The sequence below is a fragment of the Trachurus japonicus genome, chromosome 5 (genome assembly GCF_045865225.1).
Source record: "Trachurus japonicus isolate A0001 chromosome 5, Traja_1.0".
NCBI lineage: Eukaryota > Metazoa > Chordata > Actinopteri > Carangiformes > Carangidae > Trachurus > Trachurus japonicus.
Genome location: NC_140911.1, coordinates 10,927,799 through 10,950,852, shown reverse-complemented (window position 1 = coordinate 10,950,852; position 23,054 = coordinate 10,927,799). Strand labels below are relative to the sequence as shown.

Sequence of the window (23,054 nt, the reverse complement as noted above, 5' to 3'; positions counted from 1 at the left end):
TTGGTGAACTGGCAATCTGTTAATTTCTTAAACATTTGATAATGCCCCTTGAGGAGCATTCTGGTTAATTTGCTCTGCAGTCATTTGTCGTCACTAATTAGGCAGTGTCATTTCAAAGGGCTTAGGGTCCAGCCATGACAAGTAATGAGGATTTTAACCTCACCAGACATCTGGGGATACCGCTTTATAATATGAGATATTAAGTGCCTCTGGAAACTCCAGTTGTCCCCTTTCTGTGGTTAGCTGGTTAGAACAAAGTGCACAGCTTTGTACTGTAAGAAGTCATGCAGGGATTTTGGTGTTTTCTCGGACCCGATTCCCCAGATATACATGGCAATTTCTGCTGTTGTAATAATGTGACTTTGGGAAATGAAAAAATTCCCCAGCTCTACTATTAGATGAAATGTTTCCCAGTAATGTTCCTTGTCATTAAAAATCTAGATTTCTTTTTGAGTTTGTTGCAGAAATTGTAATAAGTAAGTCACTGAAACACAACAGAACAGCATTTTTCTTTGAATAAAGGAAAAAAAAGAAACAAAACAAAAACTCTACCAGACTAAGAGCTCTTGGCTATTCTAGCAGCACAATGGCAATGCTAACAATGTTTGCTCAAATACCAAAATATTGGATAAATTAACAATTTTTCTTCCTATTGCAAATTTGTAGGTACTAGATAGATGGACCATGCATACAGACTGTTTGGCTTTTACTATTAAAAGTATCCACAACAGTTTAGTAAAAGACCTGCTTTGCATCTTTCTTGTCCTTTTTCTCTGCTGCATTATTTTTTCTGTGGTGCTTTGTCCTCCCTTTTCCTTGGCATTTCAGGCAAAAAATCCACTATGACAGGGGATATCCAGTGGTTACCAGAATGAGGGTCATGGGGAGGACACCGGGAGTCCTAAAATGATCTCAAAAGCCCCTTTGAAACATCACTGTTAGGAGAAGTTTCTCTTCTTAAACCGTAATGGAGAGTCATACAGGCCACATCAGTGCAGATTTACAATGTTCTCATGAATATGCGTGCATAAAATTGTTCCTTCACTTCAGTACTGTTTTTGTGTCGGCTTTTTAAAAAATCAATTCTGGATCAGCGTATTGAAATTTTCACTTAATGGAGCCACATTACGTCTTGTGATAGCCGATGTGTGAGTGGTATTGAATCTTGTGAATGCCTTCCACTCCTTACTGTTATTACGCAGGTGCACGTAAAAGCCTTGTCTCTATATTTAGAATAGAGAATTGGCTGGAATGAAGCACCAAAGGGTAATATATTTAATTTTTATTGAGTACTGAAAAGGTGGTGAATAATGAAGACTCTTGTTCAGGTGTCCTATAAGGTATTGATTAGTCTCATGCAGCAGCACTTTGCATGCGTCTTCCACATCATCAGTAAGAGCACTCTTTCCAACATGTCTGTTTGTGCTCCTTATCTAATTGAGAGCTGGGTCTACAGCTGCCACTTTATATTCAAAATTTTAACATCATGTTAAAACGAGGGACAGAGTTAAGTATTCAAACTCTAAACTGTTCAAATTTAAAATGTACTGTCCATTAACACATGATAGTGTTTCAAGTTTCCTTCGTGGTCCAGAGGCTTTAGATGCACCCGTTGCAATTTTCTTGACTGATTAATGGACAGCAATGTGACTTCTTACCGGTTACTGCTCTTCACTGTTCACCAGCGATGGATGATTATTAATATTGATGGCTCTTATCCAAGGCACACAGAAGCAATGACTGTAGTGCGGACACCCAGAACTTTAATGTGGCAGCTGCCATGCAGGTGATAAGTTAGCTGTGTGCCGCTTTTAGCCTCTTTCTCCCTTTTCGGCTTGTCTTGGTCCGAAAATGCTTCATAGCTTTGGTTTCCGCCCCAGAACCTCCATTGTGCAGGTGTGTTGTGTGTGTGTGTGTGTGTGTGTGTGTGTGTGTGTGTATATCCATGTCTGTGCTCTTGTGTGTATGATGTGAACTATCATGTGGCACAGAATCAGATATCTGAGACTGATTGTCAGGCCACCGATTACAGCCTGTCAAGGAGTTCCACATCTTTATCATAGATTCCTGAATCGTTTAAAAAAAAAATGAATACATAAAAATGACACCGCGGTGGTTAGCACTGTTGCTTCACAGCAGTATGGTTCAAGGTTTGACTGTGCAGCATTTATGTTCTCCCTATAGGTGTTCACTGAGTGCAGTCCAGACAGAGACATGCAGGTTAGAGTAATTGGTGACTCTGCCAATAGGTGAGAGTATGAGAATGAATGGTTGTCTGTGTCCATGTATCAGCCCTGTGATAAACTCCTGACCTGTCCAGGATGTAGCCGCCTCTCACCCCACGTCAGCAGGGACTGGCTCCAGCCCCCCGCCTCCCCTCTGAAGTATAAGTGCAAAGTGAAACAGAACGCTGGGCTACGGACTAACTTTTTTTTACTCGGACTACAGGAGCCTCTGACTTAAAATCTTAGGAGCACAAGCAGAAAATTTACAGGCACACACAGGCACACCGTAAATCGCCTTGCAAAGCAAATATTCACATTGTTTTTTCATTCATGATCCTAACACACATTGACCTGCCACCTGTAATGACAGATTCCAGATTTATTTAAGGCACCCTTTCCATGTTTCACCACCAGTGTTGAAAAATAAAACAGACAATTTACTGGTTGCAGATGCGCAAGTACAGTAGATGAAAAATTTACTTGCACTGTTTCAAAATGCCCACATTTAGGGGCAGTCTGGAACCCTGGAAAGGGAAACAAAATTGTATTATTATTATTTTAGTGTTTATTTAACTACTTAATCATTTGAGTAATCTTTATTGATATATGTGTCAGTAGATAAATCAACTATATGACTTCAGCTTAATTAACATCACAAAATGACTCACACATGCACATGATGTGGTAAGTGTGATGGATGTGCACAAGTAATCAAATAATTCTCTAATTTGCAGCTCAACTCCTTGTCAGCGAGTGTGTAATGATTTCATGAAGTCATAATTAATTATTTGTGAATATCACCATAGCATCACACCAGCACGTATAGACTTTGTGTTCCAGAAATAGCCTGGGCTGGATTGTTGAAGCCACAGCGCTCATGTCCTTAGTTAGATAAATAGCCTGTGTTCAGAGATAATGCTCCCTTAGTGATACAACTGCCAGGGCAGCATCACATCTTCACTCACTATTTGCTGGATTCTGTCTGGTTTCACTGCCATTCAAGAAACAAATGTGTTTTTTAACCTGCGTCGTCAACCCTTTGAATTTTTGAGTGACAGATTGATGAGCGGCGTGGCATCGACTGGCTGCTGTTTATGGGCCCGATCAAAGGTGATTGCCTGCTTTGTAACCTTCCCCTGTAAATTAAGGCTTATGGCTCTAATAAATTTCCAAAGGAGCCAGAACCACTCTGTCAGATGGTGACTTTTTGACATTGTTCCACTCTCTCTTAGTGATAAAGACAACTGCTTTAAATTAGCCCTAGGATATTGACTCCTTAAGTTTAACAGAAGGGCAAACGACAGAGTAGTGGCATGTCTTGAAATGACTTTGGAAAGTGCCAAGATCAGACATCCTCAATGTGATGACACTTCTCATAACAAGTGTGGTTTGACATTGTGCATGCTGCTCTCAACCAAACATGAGACTGCACAATTTTGTGCCTCTTAGAAGGAGTCCTGATGTTGCATGACGCCGTGCTGAATACCATATGGACCGGCCAAAGAAGTGTTGTCAGAGTATCATTGACAATACCGAGATTTTGTCCTTCAATGCCACTCGTGGATTAGTACAGCTGAGACAGGGACTTGGCAACCTGATGCAGCTGCTGTCTGTCCTCTGTGTGCCTTTGTGTGAGGGTAACTCCACTCTGGATGCTCTATGGGGAGAGTGGCCGTATGGTGACATAGTTTATTCAGCACATTTCAATGTTCCAACTATTCTTCTGTTCTTTTTTAAACTTGTGAGCGTCAACACAATTTAGTTTTAAGAAATGTCTCTGAATATTTGTCTTTTGGTTTGTTTACCAACTTTGTAATTGCATTTGTCTTAACATGAATCCACAACATCAAACTGTGTTAATGTGCTACATCATTTTAATGTGATTTTTTTTCTTCCAAGTGCTTTAGTATCACGAACAAGTCAAAGTTGCAATGCACACTGATTTGTTGTATTTTCACCGTCATTGAAAAATAATTATATTTACATGAGTGCAGTGTGCTAATCTTAAGCAAATAGTCAACTGTTATGAAGAAGCTTTGAGATCATATCTGAGGAAGGCTTTTATGTATGAAGATATCAACATGAACTCAAAACCTCACCGGGTAGTAGGCTATAGCTGATGAAATCTTGGGTTTTTCTGATGAGAATATTTTCATTTTGACTCTTAATGCATTTGCCTTGGAATCAGAAGTCGTGTTGAAACAGATGTACTTCAAACAAAGCTATACAAAACTTGTTGGCTTTTTGATTTTCAAAAGTGCTCGGCCATCAGAGCCAATCAAATAGTGGTAAAGGTGCCGAGGAAAAAGCATGTTGTGTCAGACAGCTATTTCAAATAGTGTTCTCAGTCTAAAGCCCATATGAATGATGATTTAATTATTGTGAAGGCCAAATTACAATAAAATTAAGATTTTGGTATTTTAATAGTATTTTCAGACATCAATCAGATGGAAAATCATCAAAATGAAAATGTTTTGTGCATCTCGTCTCCAGTACACCATGCTTGATGTATGTTTAGTTAACAGAACTAACCTCAGTCAACCTCAGATAATAGCCAATTTAATGTAGATGTACTTGAAACTCACACCTATCTCCACCTCACTACGTGAGCATTCCCAAACTTAGAAACTTTGATCTAAACATTAATCAAAAACACCACAAGGATCTGACTGAAAGGAGGACTTTTGTTTTTGGCTTAAAACAAAAAGCCCTTTTTGAAGAGAGAGACAGAGAGAGAGAGAAAGAGAGAGGGAGAGAAAAAAGTCAGTATCCACCCTTGCTTAAGTGTATTGCCGTGACATTTTGTGATCACTCGCTGAATGTCAAGATTCTTGCTGCAAGCCTGCTGAAAGCAAAATTCTTGCACAGAATAAGTGCTTCATCAGGATGACTTGAGCTTCCTTCTCCTCTGTCATGTTTGAATTTTGTAATGAAGGTTTTTTACTGAAAAGTGAACACATAAAACATAATTGAGGCTAGTGGTGTTACATTAACGCTGTCGTCATGGATTTAGCAATGGCATACTTTTCTTCCTGTAAATGAACGTGTCCCTGACCTAAGGGAAAAGCCAGGTATGCATTTTGTTAGGATTGCTCGGATAAGGAGTTTTGGGGCCACTCACCTATTGCTGAGCAGTATCAGATGATACCAATTACAGGGTCTATTTGAAGCGTCCTATTTATAGTTTCACATTATTTATTCATCCATTTTAACCATTGTCAACAACATAGTCTATTAAGAATGAACCTGCTTGGGACTAAGCTGTCTCTCCCTGTTTTAGACATTACCTCTGGTGTTTTGACCCTGAGCCTATATAATTTTTATTAGGTAAATTAAGATGAAGGCGACAGAGCTTTGGACGAGGCTTAGTAACTGAAGTGAAAGCTTACAATCCCAGTTGTGTTCATTGACATTATTGCTTCGGAGTAATCCTGTCCATTTCGAATGGCAGAGCTAGTAAGATCTGTTCCCTCAATGTCTCTTTTTTTCTGCTCATCTCCATATATAAATAGAGAATATTGCTGTTTATCATTGTCACCACTCTCTCTTGCCTCTGCGTCCCACTTCACTTCTCCTGGATACATTCATAAGAAAGATCTTGAGTGCTTTTGTGTGTCACAGAGTTTGCTGTGAATACATTATCCCATCCAGGACCCATGTCAGAAGGTACAACTTTGTTTTTGCCATAGTGTATCTTCTAGTGCATCCCACGTGTGTCTATTCTCTACTTCTTTTTGTGTGTGTATTAGAAATAAGTAGAGCAGTAGTTAGATAGAAAGAATGGGTAGGGTTGTCTCTAGAGTGCCGCTGATGATAATTACTGTAGAGAGAGTGTCTCAGGGGACTGTGGGCCAGCTGCTTGCTTGCCTGCCTGCGATGCTGCCACACTGCCATCCACCAATGCATTCTTTCAGGGCAGACATGTTGCACTTGGATTATTCCTCTCCTGTCAAGACCTCAGCTGTATCGTGACTTGACAATTTTCTACAGGGCCAACTTCTTTTCAATATGAAAGGAAGTGGCAAATCGATCTGTGTTATAATTCTGTAACATGTGGGTTGCACAACTTGGGAAGCTTTTTGGTCTTGTAACACTGGAGATTTCAATTTGAATCGTTCCTAGTTGTGTTATCCTGTTTTCATGTTCATGTTCATATTCAAGTTCATGAAAACAGTCATGAAAGTCTCCTTGGCCGTTTCTAATAAATGGACTGCATTTATGAAGTGCCTTACCAGTTCTATTGACCGCTTAAAGTGCTTTACAATACATGCTACCTTCAGTCATTCAGGTCTACACTCACTGATAGAACACGATTTGGTGACACTTCAACTTGCGTAGGAGGAGCAGGCGATCGAACTACTGACCTTCTGGTTAGTGGACGACATTCACCTCCTGAGCCACAGCCGCCCACAAATAATACTTTTTTTTTTAGCAAACACAGTAATACTTTAAATAGTGTTGGTTTATGATTTTGCAGTTGTGTTTTGGTTTGGCTATAGGCTGTAATCACTACGGTACCTGCATGTGCTTCAGCTGCTTTTCAATGGACGTGAAGCCAGTCGATGTAAGAGTCAGAGCTGTAGCAGATGGTTGGTTATTGCAAAACTACACCATAATTGATGAATTCCACTGACCTGGAGTCTAAAAGTGGATTGATTTAAACTTTTCAGAGCGTTATCTGGTTTTTACAAAGTGGAATCCTTAGCTTCAGATCACCAGTTGTGCATGAAACAGACTTTTAAGCTCTGTGATTGGATACCAAAATGCCCACTGGGAATCAGAGTTGGCTTGTCTGCTCACATTTTTATGTTCACAGGCTTATACTGCAGACACTTCTTCTTCTTTTTTTAATCAGGGAACTGCAGTTTTTTCTTTGTTTGAAGTGTTTTCTGGACGGTTTATGCCTTTATTTGAAAATTGACAGGAGGATGTTGACAGCAATTCAGGGGAGATAAAGGTTCCCCGTTAAACAAAGGTCCCCACAGCCAAAATCCAATATAGTAATCGTAATTTATAGTACGCACCTTAGTGCAAACCTACCAAAATGAGAGATTTCTATCAGTTACTCACCTTTATTACTGATGAATGTATTGATCACTTCATGTTTTCTCTTTTTAAATGAACCGTAATTTTCTATGAAAATGTAGATTCTTGAAATATCTCCTCACATCGTTCTCTATCAGGTATCAAACCTGTAACATTTCAGTTCTTTCAATGATATTCTAAAAATAAATTCTTGTCGGAGAAGTGTGGTATGTGGGGTTGTTTTGGGGAACTCTGATCTATTTTTATTAAGAAGGGAAAGTATCTCTTCCAGAATATGTTGGTAGGTAAAGCAACAGGTTTGCTCTTGTTTTGTTACTCATTGTTTACCTCTGAACCAGATGAGCCTGCATGCTGGTTGTATTACAGCGTTGCTTGACTTTACCATGGCAGATTTCACAAACAGCTGTGTCAAGGCTATCAAGCCTCACTTCATCTTTTTAATTAGGATTTGCAGTAGTCAAGAATACCTGTGCGCGTGTCAAAAAGTCTTTGTAGAGTGGTAGGAGGGTAGTAAACAATACGCAAAAAGAGCTGCTGTTGTTATTCACTGCTCATTAATGACTTGAGATCCTGGCACCAGGCTGATACCAGAGTATGATGAAGAAAAAACTCACTAGAGAAAAAATGATTCACACCTAGGCAGTGATGTTGCTAGGTACGCGTCCTGCGTCCCTGACGCATTAAAATCTAACAGGACGCAGTAAACTCACTATCCATGCGTCCCGGGGACGCACCTCATTTTCCCATGAAAAATGATACATTGTTAACAACAACTCGTGTTTAAAATCATGGGAATGACCGGCGGACGGCCATTATCCACCATTTAACCCACACAGCCATAGGTGTTGATATTGCCCCGACCATTGAGCAGCAACGTAACAAGAAGACGTAGCGGCGGTAGTCGGTAGTTTTTTCTCTCTCTCTCTCTTTTTTTTTTTTTTTGCCGCCGTAGTGTTTGTTGGAGCGGCGTGGTGCTGCACGTGACGCGCTGACGTTAGTGTGTTTACATTTACGACGAGCATTAATTCTCAGTCCAAACCCGTTAAAAAAAAAAAAGCCCTGCCTCACCGAGTCATATTCTCGGCGCGAACCCGGCTCGAACCAGCGCGTCCGGACGGGTTGGGCCGTCCATGCTTAGAGCCCAAAACAACAGTCCAGAGATCCGAGGGACAGAGAGAGACAGCGCAGCAACAGGTGTCTGTGTGTGTGTGTGCGTGCGTGTGCTACCTGCTGTAAAGGGGGCTGTCCAGCCACAGCTCCCCACTAGACCAGTTCTGAGTTCAGTTTAAGTTTCATACACTCCAGCCATTCTTGCCATTACAATGATAGGAACCTCAGTCAGTACTAAATCTGCTTCTTTCTTTCTTTTAAATTTACTTGAGCAGCTACAAAATATATTAGACATGTACCACACATTCTGGCTGGAAGGTCTCAATGGTTCAAGAACTTTTTTTCCATCATTAAATATTAAAATGGAGCCAAGTAGCCTACTGCATGTTTGTTTTCCTTTTAAATAAGTTCAATATCAAGTGCTAATTCCACCTGCCATAACTGGTTCTCTCTCTCTTGTCTCTCTGGCTCTCAGACAGTGTGTGTGATATTTACAACACACACACACTGTAATAATATCTGCACCTATTGATTGACATGCTGTTTTTGAGGTTTTTCTCTCCTTATGTCATTGTGTGTAATGGCTGCACTGTTGCCGTGTCGCGCTCCCATGGTCGCACTATGGGTCCGTATAATTTCCTGCTTTTTTGTCCTTGGCCAATCACATCCCTGATCACACAGGGACAACATGGGGCTGCCTGTGTGAGTTTTATTAATGTTTACATCAGGTTGAGTTAAACAAATCAGTTTATGCTGCTGTGATTTAAGTAAATACAGTAATCATCATAGTGTAGTGGCAGGAAAGACCATTTAATCTGTATCAAATATTGTGTTGGTCAAGAACAAGTTCAATTTAAAGTCAGAGGAAAAATGTTTAGGGTGTTTTTACTGTTCCTAAATGTAAAAATGGGTCACATTGGACCCTCAACATTATTTAAAGGTTAAATAACGTGTTACTTAAACATTTTTCATTGTGCTGTGCTCTAAAAATATACTAACAAATACTAGTGTAGAGTCCTGTATAAGGAATGTTGAGCTTAAACTTAAATTTAGGTTCTCAGGAAAATAGCTGCTCATCAGTAAATAGTTAATGAATCGATGAGGTCCATCAACTATCGATTAATGAATTAATCGATAATTTGCATCCCTAGGCCCTAGTTTTTTTTTAAATTGTGGTATCGAATAAGTATCGAGAATCGTGGAAATTTACAAAAATTCTGGTATTATGACAACCCTATTGGGGACCCATTGAATTTCCCAGGGACCCACCCAAATCACCACCTGTGGGTCCCAGGGACTCACTACATTGAAAACCTATCAACATCACTGCCTAGGCGGAGTTCAAAGAGTTCACTAATATGCTAATTCGCTAATCTTGTGTCATTATAAACATTATAAATAACGGTCAGGTGAAAAAAGGCAACATCATTCCTCGGTACAACAGTCAGTTACCCTATTTACAATGAAATAAGTTTAAAACATGACGGAAGTTCTGAGCTCATCATTTATGAAGTTTGAATGACTCTCTCATAAATTCTCAATATAATAACACATCCTGTTGGCATGAACTAAAAGGGAATGTTTTGTTCCAGCCAGGTGCTATTTAATGCACTTTGAAAAAAAACCAACCTAAAACAATTACATGCCTCAAATATGCTGACTATAAATATTGATTATGAATTTGTAATGGTTTATTAAAAACCGTCAAGGAAAAAAATGTAATTAGTTTCTGATGAGATCTTTCTGCTGCATCCCCAATGTGTTCACATTGCAGCGTTTACCTGCCAGCCCAGTGTGGCTCTGCCGTTCGTTTTAGTCAGTTAGTCAGGTAGCTCAGTTGTCACCAATGTGGAAAATTGTCTCCAGCTTCAGTGCTCAAGCTATAAACTGAGAAACAAGAAATATGGAAATAAATGTGACATCATTAAAACGGCAATATTAAGACTCTTTGTGGTCTAACAGGTTAAAGAATTCATTGTAAATGAAAGGAGGGCTAGGGTTAAAATGAACGTCTACTAATTTCTTACTGAGTCTCTCACACAGGTTTTGCTTTAGTGCTACCTTAAAGACAAATCAACATTTTTCTTTATTTGCCGCTAATATTTTGTTTCATATATGTGATGATTACTAATACTAATTAAAATTTTGATTGAGTTGACAGTTTAAAGGAAGAAAACAAACAAAAGGTGTATTTCTATGAAAGGCAAATTACTCCAACTGTGGTACACTGGCGGCAACAGAGGTCATTAACGAAACTGCAGTCTGATTAATGAGTTACTGACCAAAGTGCTGAATTGAGACTGTGAAACTTTCATACTGAAATTCAGTGTTTTTTAATCTCCTTAAAAAATTAAAACCAGGTTTTCACTTTGCTCTTATGTCTTACTGTGTGTAGACTGATGAGCAAAAATGTCTGTTTCATCCATTTCAATCCATACAGACACAATCTCTGTGTCAGGCACATACCAAAAAGTGCCCTAGGTTCCTTTCCATTCTCTGGTGTTTTGCCCAAAGGTAACTGTCAGTGCCTGGAGGGACACCTCTAGCTGCACTTGACTTCTCCAGGAAGCAGCAGCAGCTGTTATTTTGGGAAGCCCACATTCTTCTTTTTCCACTCTGATCCTCACTCCTTTATTTGGGAGACATGGGAGCCATTTCCACTGAGATAATCTGATCATGTATTTGCATTAGATTGATAGTGAACTGGTTTGGAAATGTAAACAGCGGATTCACATGAGTGCCGACTCTCAACAAAGGTGTGTCCTAATTTCAGGCAGCTGAGATCAGAGTATTCTTGTCTTTTTGGCCCATGTGACTTCAGGTCACATTATTGTCATCCACCAGTGGTTTCACCATACTCCCCTGTTTATCCATGTTTTCTCATTAGTCTGTGTATTGCAACAATATCCCTTTTATCTAAGAGGCAGTCTGTGTTTCCTGTATTCTCAAACTCACCGGGGCATTCCTCTGTTGAGAAACATGGTTTCTCTTCTACTTAAAATGATTTTGTGATCTAATGTACCCTTATTCACTGAACTTGTGAGACTTTCGTTTTAACTCAGTTTTCACATCACATTAATATTTCCAAGCCCTGTTATAAATAATTGTCAGATAAAATTAGTCGTGCTGGATACTACAGCTGACAAGGGGATTTATGCTTCTATTGTTATCTCGAACCTGCCAGTTTCTCTAAAAGTGAAGCCAATTGTGACAGTATGTTGTCACTGGTGGATTGTTGTCTCCAACTCAAAAGTTGTTGTGCGAGTTTTGCATGCAAAAGCTTGAACTAGTGCAGTTGAGACTAACTCTGAAGAATGGCATTGCTGATATAAAAGTGTTCCACATTTTGCCATTATCTGATCACAGTGCAGACTTGACCATAGTTTGATTCTTTTTAGGTCATTGGATTAAAAAGATAGACATATTTTGTAATTTGTTGCGATGTCAAGTGTCTGATGATACTTCCTGTGGAAAATGTGTATAACCCGGTCCTATAACTAACTCTCTTTGCCATTTTCTTTAATCAAACATAGACCGAAAGATGGACTGACAGATAGAGACAGACAAGCACCGTGGCAGCAATCCTCATCTTCCCAAGGTGAACAGTTTGAATGGCAAGGGAAGTGGATGTTTTAAGAGAGCAGGCCCTGCAGGTACCTGACAGCAGTCAAATGAGTCCACAAAGCAGAGGAAACCTGTTCTGCAGCTTGGCTTGTTAAGGCTGTGTGGATGGGTTCTGCTGAAATGAACACGTAGGAATAAGCGACAGGCAGAAAAAAGAGTAAATGCTCCAAGTCTTCCACACAGACAGGTTTGGCTCAGAGATAGGCAGACAGAACTAGTTTTTTTCAAGTTAATTTGAATTTTCTTACATCCTTCTTTAATTATTTTCTGTATTTGTTCTTAAAGATTACTTCCTTTGATATTCATGTTGCATTTCAGATCTTTATGTGCTTCATATACTGTATTACCCTGCCTGTGAACCCAACCTGCTGCGAGGGAGTCACATCATCAGCAATGGCTGCTATAGACTGCCGCTATAGAGGATAGACTGGAAATCATGGCATTGCACGTAACATATACTGCAATAACTGAAACATATGGTATCATAGATGAGGCTGCAGAGGTGACCCTCAGATGCCCCTCATTACTGTATTCAGTTATGCGAGAGAGCAGGCCAATATGGATCAACATGTACCATTCTCCCAGAAAACAACGCATTTTGGCTCTAATGAAGTCTGCTGACAGACTCTCGGGAGAGTTGGAGTGGAGAAAGCATGCTAATAAAGTGTGCTGTGGCACACAGAGGGTTGGTTTTGGCATGGATTGGTTTTGTTTTCAGTTGAGGCCCATTGACTGTTGTGCTTAGTTGTAGATTAAATAAGGTTTGACTTGGCCGTTCCCCTTTAGAGCGATCATTCCAAGCTCATTAGCCTTTAATCATGAATAACCACTAAAGGTTAGTGGAGGTTACATTTTGCTCGCTCCGGCTCCATCATGTAATGATAGAGGGTGGCTGAATGAACACACTGCTCTCAGCCTATCCTCATGTTCCCACTCTTTCCCGCTCATGAATGATGGAGTGACTGCTGAATTTAAGACGCAGAGTTGTGCATGGGGGAGAGGTCACACCCCATGCCTCATTGAATCAAACTGTAGCCTAAAAGTTTTTACTGCATTGCGAGTCTTCTAAAAAATGTTTGATTTGCTTGATCGGCTCCTCTGTCCATTAGTTTTTCATCATGTATGCAGTGGTTTTTGTATGTGACATGTTGGCATTTTGGAGCTTTGTCCCAGTGTCATGGATGGTCAACTTAAGACCTTCCCTCTGTCAAACTCGGTGAAGTCAAAAGGCATGCTGCGAACTGATGCAGTCATTTACAGCTTTTAGCTTTGTATTCCTTGTGATAATATTTAAGCTTGTGGAGTTCATTTGTGAAAACTATTGTGATGAAAAAATGTGCAGGTCCACATCCATTAAAATTAGGTTTCCCATCAAGTTTCCTTCGACTTGGGGTTTGTAAGCCTCTCGGTTGTCACTCTGTGTTTTGCTTAACCAGCGCAACATACTGCAAGTCTGTGACAGAGAAGGAAATAAAAAAGGAAATTAAAAATTAAATGTGTCCTTTCATCCTCTTACTGGAGCTGTGTTACCCATTGTGACTGAAAGAATAGTAGCTACATTTTCTCCTTCACTTGCTCAGTCAGCAGCTCCCTTCAGCCTGCACTTGTGTCTGAGTCGGGACCTCTCGTTGGCTCTCCCTCTCCACCAGTCTTCTCCTCCCTCATTTTGTGTGTGAAGTGTCTGGTTTTTTTTAATAATCAGCTCTCGGGTGCTTGATCTTTAAAACACTGGAATAGCTAAATTCATCATCTGTGTCATATGAAGTGTGCATGTGCAGCCACAGAGTGAAAGGGAAATGTCAGAGAAGAGTATCCGTGGGCACCAAAACAAAGTCTAATGATCATTTAACGCTCAAACTAATGCAGCTACTTTCAATTCTAACTTGCACATTTAAACAAAAATTGGTTTCATATATAACTTTTTTGGCTGCAGTCTGGCACCTGGTGTTTGAGCAAAAAATATCTCCACCATCATTTTTGTCAGGCAGTTTAAAAGGACTCTGATTCAATTTCAAGGTGTGGTGCACTGCTTGACTCTATTGTCATATTTTAGTTGTGCCCGTCTCCACAATAATGTATTTTTCCTACTGTTGGGCATAGAGTCAACTTGCATTAGCTGGCTACTTCTTTTTAAAAACCGGCCATGATTGTGTAGCACAGAATATTGACTTGGACACAGCTGGTGTGGTGGAGCAGTTGCTTTTGCTACATTGATGTAATATTGATAGTGTATTACAAAGAATATTCCTATAATAGAGTGCCATATGGCAACAGCATACTATACACTAACACCTTATCAGTGTCACAAGAAACCATTATCCTTGGCATTATATACACAAGCCCCCGTGTTCAGTTGTTCATGGCATGCATGTGTCCTTGTATGAATATTATTGTGTAGCAGTAACAGATGTAACTAGGTTAATTTGATAATTTGATTTGACCTGACAGCATAATGCAGTGTGTTCCCGGTGTGGTTATCATGTTAGTTTTACCTTGACTGGATAATGGAGTAGTACCCACACTGACTGAACCATCATTTACATGCAGAACCACAATTTACCTCATGATCCTTGTTTTCACTTTACTTTACCTGCCTCTCTCTTCTTAACGACTCCCTGAAGATGTTTCCTGTGAAAACATTTACATTGTCGTTCACACACACACACACATCCGTACACATGGCACTGTGGGCTGGTGCAGAGGGAGTCTGACTCTAACTCAGCCTCTGTCTCTACGTGACATTAAATAGTCAATTTTCTTTTAATAGACAACAACAGCTGGAGCTGACAGGGCCAATGTCTGCTGATGGAGCGAACACCATCTGAGCTGTCCTGCAGCTCCGGCCAGGCTGTCTGCCTCATTACAGGAGAAGGAAACGGAGAAAGGTGTTGGGAGGGGTGGGGGGAGACAAGGAGGAGCGAAAAGGAGGAAGGAAGTAGCCAGGTGTGAGGCGGCGTGTTTTGGTGTTGTATGATGTAAAACACCCCAGCAGAGAGTGTGTTGAGGAGCTGAAGAGAAAAAAAATTGTAATCATTAGGCAGGCGGGAACCTTATAGCAATGTGTTAACTCCTTTTTGCTGAAAGTCCGACTCACTCATTCTTCCTCTCTCTTTCCATCCCCCCTCCATTCCCACAGTGCACCTGGTTGAGTCCCAGGAGATGGCTGAATCTGCAAGAGTACCAGAGCAAGAAGCTGATGCAAGAGAGTGGCGTTGCTGTCCAGCGCTTCTTTGTGGCCGACACGGCTTCTGAGGCCCTGGAGGCTGCAAAGAGACTCAGTGAGTAACACACACACACAAACACACACACATCCAGTTCACCTTCCTCTACAGAGAAAGGAACACTCTTCCTTAATAGGACTGGAAATTGCTCGGTACTGGTGTCAGTTAGATATCTTTAAACCATGGTAGTGTTGCCAAAGACAAAGTTTCCACTGAGACATTACATTGCAGATTATGTACTTGGCAAAAAAATCCTTATTTCCTCTCCTTTCTTTTAATGGTTTTTCTGGCTTTTGTTTATTTAACACAGTTTGCTGGACTTGTGAAACAACAGTGTTTAATGTTTTAACACTTGCTGCCGTCACCAACAACCCAAAATACAATATAGTAACTGTACACATGAACCAATTCTGTAAGTGCAGATTATTTTTGATTTTAAACTGATTTGGATGTTAGTGATCTGTTCTCACGCTGCTGTACGCTATAAAACCTTAACAGGACTATTTGTGCAGCATTACTGTGTGGCCCTGTCACAGGACGTACAGATGCCTGTGGTTAATCAGGGCTGAAGTTTTATCAAGTTTAATCGCATCTTTATGTGTTTGCTTATGTGTGGTGAGCCTGTATTTGTAGAGCTTAGTGGTTGTGCCTACTCGGTTTTTCATCATGGCACTCATCCGCACTAATTTGTTTCACAACCTCTCGTGTTCAGTTTCTCACACTTTGTATGTTTTTTTTAGTTGTTGTTTTTCCTTTTTTTTTTGTTATAATTTATTTATTTTTAATCCTTGGTTAGAATTGGGGTTTCGCCCCCAGACACTCGCTCTGAGCCATGTAAGGAAGTGACTGAAACTCTAATTTTATTCTTGTAGCACAAATCTTCACAAATGCATTTTACTTGCATGAGCAAAGATGATTTAACACACATTTATATGCACCCACACAAAGCCTTCTCTTCCATCCGCTACCTTCCCCGTTCTACTTTCTTCCCACACAGCTAACTGCCCAACACATACAGTGTATATTTCCACCCTCAGATTTATATTTTATTCAGTGTCCTCTCCAAGTACAGCAGCGGCTTTCTGATAGTGTACTGGTTGTCAGCCAGTGAGATTCGACTCTTACTGCTGCCTTTAGGCTCCAGCGCCTGGGGCGCTCCTTTCGGTGGCCCAGGTTACGATGCGGACAAAGATAAACTGAATAGGAGGAAGAGGATATATATTTTCATGACAGTACGTATATTGCTTGGTAGGGGAAGAAATGGAGAGACAGAAAACTTGGGTCAGACGAGGGGGATAGGCGGCGGCTTAATAGAATCCTGGCTAACCTCAAGGGCTGATTTACTTACTATTCAGGATTGTCAGTACTAACAATTTTTATGTCATTTGTACATAAAACAACATCATGAACCTTTGTGCTGGCAATAGAAAGGTGGCCGTGGTTTACTGTAATGTATTTCATCTGCAAAGTATGTGCAGAGGGAAAAGATGGCTGCAAGTGATTTATCATTGCAGATTGTCCACTGCGGTAGGAGTAATTGCATGACTGCACATATGAAATATATTTATTGGTCTCTTCAACCAATATTTCAAGCCCAGTAGCAGTGAAGTTCTACTTTCTCTTGCACTTCATTGCTTTCTATAAATGGACAAGACACATGTTAAAAAGCCAGGCATCCAGACTTAATTAGCAGCAATGCAAGTCAACTGTGGCTGTGACCACTTATATCATGAGTGTTCGTAAATTCCCAGCTAAATTGAAAACATGTGCCAACGCACATTGTTGCAGCTCTGACAATAATTTGTGCTTGGCTTGGTAAATCAACCCCACTGTTCGCACGGCATAATTCACAGCTGCTTTATCTTCTAACTCCATTTACGCACTAAGCCACGGTCAGTGTTCATGTACATGTGTGTACGTATATTTCACACTTTCTGTACCACCGCTGGCTCACTAAAGCATGCATTAGAGCATCTTCCAACGCTCCATTTCATCAGCTGCACAACGTGTCTGTGTATGGCTCACTCGTGGGCTATGTTAGGTCATACATGATAGATAGTGAGAGAAAGAGGGAGATCAGTAACCTCTTCAGTTAAGATCTCTTGAGCTGAAATGCAAACTGAGGCTGCCAAGCTCCAACTCCCAGGAGCCGGCAGTGGATGAAGCGCGGTTTCACGGCTTTCCACTGGAGAGGACACAGGGGGGTACGGCTGTGTGCAGGGGATGCAGATGGTTGGTGTATCTGAAGTGACCAGGAGCAAATGGATTTCTGCGTGGTGCTGATATCCTGCTGCGAGCTCCTGGTTCTCCGCATACACAATAGAATGAACCAGTGGACCATGGAAGCACATTCACAGATGAATGACATGCGTAGTGTAAGCTCGCCCATACGAGCACGCCGACACGTACACTCATGCACACCCACCACCAGTATTCTCCTCTGCGTTACACTCACTTAACCATGAAGTGGTTAAGTTGACAGTTCAATTGCAGCTATGCAATAGGAACTCCTATCTCTCCTCTCATGTACTGTGGAGTGGTCCACCTCTCTTCAAGTGGACACAGATTGATTTGTTCTATTACCGCCGAGGACAAATAGCTTAATATCTTTCTCCTTTTCTATCAAAACATAAAAAATGAAATATCCGACATGGACCATTGATTCTTTTTAACCTGAATGACAACTCTTAGGGGAGAGTTTACATTGTGGCAGATGGGTGACTCACAACCAGCTAATGGCTCATGGAGAATAGGGTTTGATTTCTGTGGCCCCATACTGGGTGAGCTGCGCAGGGAGTTATCAGAAAGTCCAAAGTTTTTGTAATGTGTGCCCCACTGGGACACTGAGAGAATGACACACAAACTCCTGCTGTCTGTCTAAAACCAATGACCCAGATCCACAAGTCTCATAGCCAAGCTTTTAATTCTTGCATCGTACTGTATGTGTGTATGTGTGTGTGTGACAGCCCGAGCAGCTGTAGGTCTGAAAAAAGAAACTTTTGGACCATGAAGTTACCATAGCATAAATTTAAATGTTATCCTTGCTTGTTGAGTTCTCACATTTGTGGATCGTAGCTGTCTTTCAACAGATTTTGGGCATCCAGGTATCTAGTTCTTTTGTGTGGCTACAGAGGTATGACAAAACCCACACGCTGCTAAAAATGTGCTTCACTGTTCAAGAGTACAAGAAGTACAAGTATGTCTATCAGGCAGAATCAATAACTGATGGGTGTAATGTGTTCCTGTGATGCTGCAGTCGAGTTTCAGCCGTACTTTCTATTAAATTTTTTCCAAAAAAATCTGATATGAAAAGGTCAGATAAATTAGCCAAAATATATTGTGGTATAGTGTGTGTCAGTATATTTACTCACGCACACAAATACATATATTTCTATGTATACAGTATCTACAGTTTTTTTCTTACACAGGCCTTGATATATCAGCAGCTCTCATAATGAATATAGATATCCTGTTTGCCTTCAGATATACACACATACCTGTGCCCTGCTTCAGCCCAAAAGAATGTGATTATGCAGTCCACTTTTTGTGTCGCCACGCGCTTGACAGATGCATCTGTGGAGCAAATCTTGATGGATTTTCACTCTGAATTCTAAATCAAAACCACATTTTCCCTCCCCTTCCTTGCTGCGAGAGCCCTTCATGTCTGCCATGCCTCCTGCCTCCCCCAGCAATCATTCATTGACAAAGCACGAATGGAAGAAAACATCGTTTTGGATTCTTATCCTCTCTGCATGGTGCGTCTGTGTGATGAATGGCAGCAACATACTAGTGTGTGTATTTACAATTCATATCAGATGAGTTAGGAATATGTTGTCCCTCTTTACTATTGTCATCTTCCTGGCTGTCTTTTGAAAGATTGTGTTGCAATCTGTGTCTTTGTTTTTTTTGTTCTTTCTGTCTTATTTTCAGTTCTTAAAGTTACCTAATTTCTCCCACTCTTCACTCACCTCAGTCTACCGCTGCTGCTCTTTTTCGCTTCTTTGTGCTTAGCACAGCTTCACTGCCAGAATGACAATTAACAGAGGAAGGAATCATTTTAATTTATTTTCACCAGAGCTATGAATATTCAGTGTAAACAGAGCAGTTTTTATGCATGGCTGTCAAATCTCATGTGTGCTTATTAGAGGCGTAGTTAGTTTGATATGTTGGCTTACAGAATAATATGAGCTACCTTGACATTAGCCAACTCTTTGAAGAGGCAGGTGTGTGTGTCTGTGTGTGTGTCTGTGTGTAGGTGTACGGGTTCTAGTTGTGGCTTTATGGTTTGTTGTGGAGAGAGACAGAAAAACATCAATAGGATCAACAACAACAATCACATGTTTATCAGTATTGCTTTTATACATCAACATGCTGGAAAACACTCAACAGTGGAAATGGTGTAAGTAAACATGGAGCGTGTTTACATGGACTTGAGTATCCTGGTTTTGAGCCATATCCCGGTTATGATCATATTCAGGATACTGAGTTTACTTGAACACAGACGAACCTGGTTATTCATATCCTGGTTTCTAATTACTGCATCTTATTTGCATAGGCACCTGTGATGTTTATTTTTACAACGTAAATCACTGCAATTTTGAAATATGCAAAAATGAGACCATTGTGGCTTATATTATAGTATATTATATGGCTTACAAATGTATCCTCACTCTTAGCGCTCTCTGACTGTCACTAGCTACGTTTCCATTGCAGGTTTCGCAAAATAAAAGTGATATTTCTAAAATTTCAAAAAAGTACAAATCCTATTTGCAGATGCTTCCATTGAGAGGTGTTTAGCGAATGAGACGTAATTACGGTAAAGTATAGTGGTTATTCACACGGACTTGTTATTGTGTGACACCGCCTGATTTATCAGATTGTACCTCACCTGGCAAAGTTTTATTAAAATAACCTGGTTGGGTGAAAACTGTACACGGGACGGGATGACTCAAAACAGAGGAAGACGAAGGGAAACAGAAAAACATTACCAAAGGGATCATATCTGATCAGACCTGGAGTGAAGTAAATGTAAAAAAAGCGTTTCCATTACACTTTTGCGATACACTCTTATATCGACATGTCTGAAAAACCACCTCATGAGAGCGATAAAATGTTTTGGCGATATTTGAGAGGTTTTTCGAAATGTAGGCATTTCCACTACCAGCTTTTAAACGCGGTATTTAGGTTTTACGCATTTCCAGGGTTAATGGAAACAGACCTATTACCACAGAGTAGGACAAGGGACAGTTGTTATTGTATTGTTGTATTACTGTAATGCAATTTATGAATTCCGAGTAGAAGGAAAACTTTCTGATGAGTAGGGCATCTTTTCGTCGACTGTGGGACATATGATGTGTGCTTTCTTTCATTGGCCCGTGCCTCCGCAGATATTTGCAGCTATTAAACAGGCGGGATACAGGCATATCCTGGTTTCTGGAATCGGGATATGATGTTTACATGCACCAACACAAAAACGGGATACTCAAAAATCAGATTATAACCCGGGATACATGTAAACACACTGCATAGAATCCACATCAAAATACATACTGTAGGACATCTTACTGGCCATGCTGTATACAGTATAGTGGTTTATTTTTCCCCCTTAAGAGGAGACATCATTTTTGGTTCCTGGGGATTTTCAAATACCCTGAAGTCAAGTGAATGAGGTTCAAACTGTGCCTCAGATGATGTGTAAATACAAGTAGCTCAAGGCCAAGGACACTGTTGTGTGTTTTCAGTCCGCCCATTAAGTCGTCTGCTCTCCGTGGCAGCTCAGACCCCCTCTATGCCTCTGGCCTGTGATCTGCAAATTGAGACAGATATCATTGCAAACCATTAGCCAGTAACTTTCCACACAATGCTGGCTCAAAGTGCATTGTGTTGTCTTTGCCTAAGTGTTAATGCCAGTCCTCACAGGGAGACCTGAGCATCATGGATTAGTTTCAGATCCAAATCTAGAGAAAATGCTTGTACAGATAATTAACGAGTAATATATCTTGTGTCAGCAGCAAAGCAGCCAGCTTTTGGCCATCACAGGATTTAGCAGCCTCATCATAGCCATCCTGTGTGACACATTTTGGTGCTGAATTCTGAGTCATCATATGTGCACAAGTGTTTCATTAAAATGGTATTGGATTCTAACATCAATATGCTAGATCATCAAAACCTGCAGGATAGCATGTGAGAAGTGAAAGCATACACGGGTGAGATAATTTCGCCTCTCTGGATGGAATCTAGTGGAATGGGTTTTCCATTGTGCACTGAAGTGCAGAGGGGAGCGCCGACACAGCAGCCTCCGCTGGATGGACTCCCAGACTTATCCACTGCATTTCCCCACCACTAACAGTGTGGAGAGACATGGGATACTCCAGACACGGAGCCAAGGGCGTGCTGGAAAGACCCAGCGGCATAGAGGGCTAGGGCAGCTGTAACTGTGATAGCACAGGCAGGAAGTTCTTGGGCTGTTAAACCCTGCATATTTACACTATGGTGTGAGAGGAAGGAATACCATTATGCTCTAATTCCTTCCTTACTACAGCTACAGAAAGGAGGTCCATGGCAGATACAGTACCTGCAGTTTGTGGTTCTTTGACCGCCGTATCTCCACTACCGACTATAAATTAATGGTCGAACAGTGTGTGCAATTCATTAAAACGTGATGCTGTACATCAGTGCCTTTCTGCAGTTGTGAAATATAGGTGATTAAAACGATAGCATGCAAATCACATGCATAAATAGCGTATTATGGTGAATTTGTGTGGGCCTGAAGAAAAAAGGTTAACATTGACTTTAGGATTCATTGTTTGCAGAAAATAAATATTCAACAAAATGTAAATCTTCGAAAAGGTTAAGTTCTCTGTGGAAGAGATACAGAATAGCATAGTTGATTAGTACGAATGTGAAATAATTTAGATGAAAAAAAAAACATATATTGTATATATTTTTTTTTATTTTTTGCCGGTGCATGTCAATGGTTCCGCTTTCTCTGGCAGGGTGCAGATAAGCATTTACACCTCCGACTGGGCCTGGCGCTGGTGTATGAGATCATCTAGAGAGTACCATATGCTCCTCCACCAACCCAACACACTGCCTAGCCTGTACCATCTGTCACAGAATCGCTCCTCCCCACCATGGGCATCACCACGAGCCGTTCGGAAGACTTCGTTATCCATGTGTGTCGTTTGCATCTCACTCGAGTCCTCCCTCCATACTCGCTCACTGCCTCACAAGCCAGTCAAGATTTTCTGCTCTGCTTTCTCAGTTTGTAATGCTGCATCTGCTTTTTCATATTAGAGTATTTGGGTGGAAGGGCCCACCTGTTTGTTGTGGATGGAGACATTTTTAAGCTGTTGTCATCTACAATTTCAGGGAAGACTTGTTCTGTAATGAACATGTGCTGTAGGCTGTCACTATTAGTTTGAACTGGAACTTCTATATGAGCATGGAAAATTTTTAAAAGATCAAATCGAAAATTCAGATTCCAAAAATTCATTATAATTTTATATATTTTATTTTTATGTTTTTCTCTTTGGATTCCACAGTCTTCTGTAATGGTGTAAAAAAAAAATGCATTTGGAGGGTCGGCAAAACAAGATGCCAACTTGCACACAACACTTAAACTTTATTTTGCCAGAAATTATACAAGTGATTTCAACTACACAAAAGCTTTAATATATTATATTCTGATATTATTAAATGCCATGGACATGACATGTGATTTTCAAGCTCTGTCGTGAGCGTTGAGCTCTGCTGTGTGAATATGACACATTAGCATCACTCATGCTTCAGTTCATCTTTTATGTCAGTGTGTCCCAACACTTGCTCA

At 40.6% G+C, this 23,054-nt stretch overlaps 1 protein-coding gene across 1 annotated transcript in view; it reads left to right on the top strand.

Moving 5' to 3' along the window:
• Positions 1-23,054, top strand: part of suclg2 (succinate-CoA ligase GDP-forming subunit beta) — a 96,242-nt gene that overhangs the window by 5,754 nt on the left and 67,434 nt on the right. Inside the window, exon 2 of the mRNA XM_085776148.1 lies at positions 15,142-15,283. Coding sequence (XP_085632274.1) covers positions 15,142-15,283 — 142 coding nt within the window. The remainder of the gene's footprint in view (positions 1-15,141; positions 15,284-23,054) is intronic.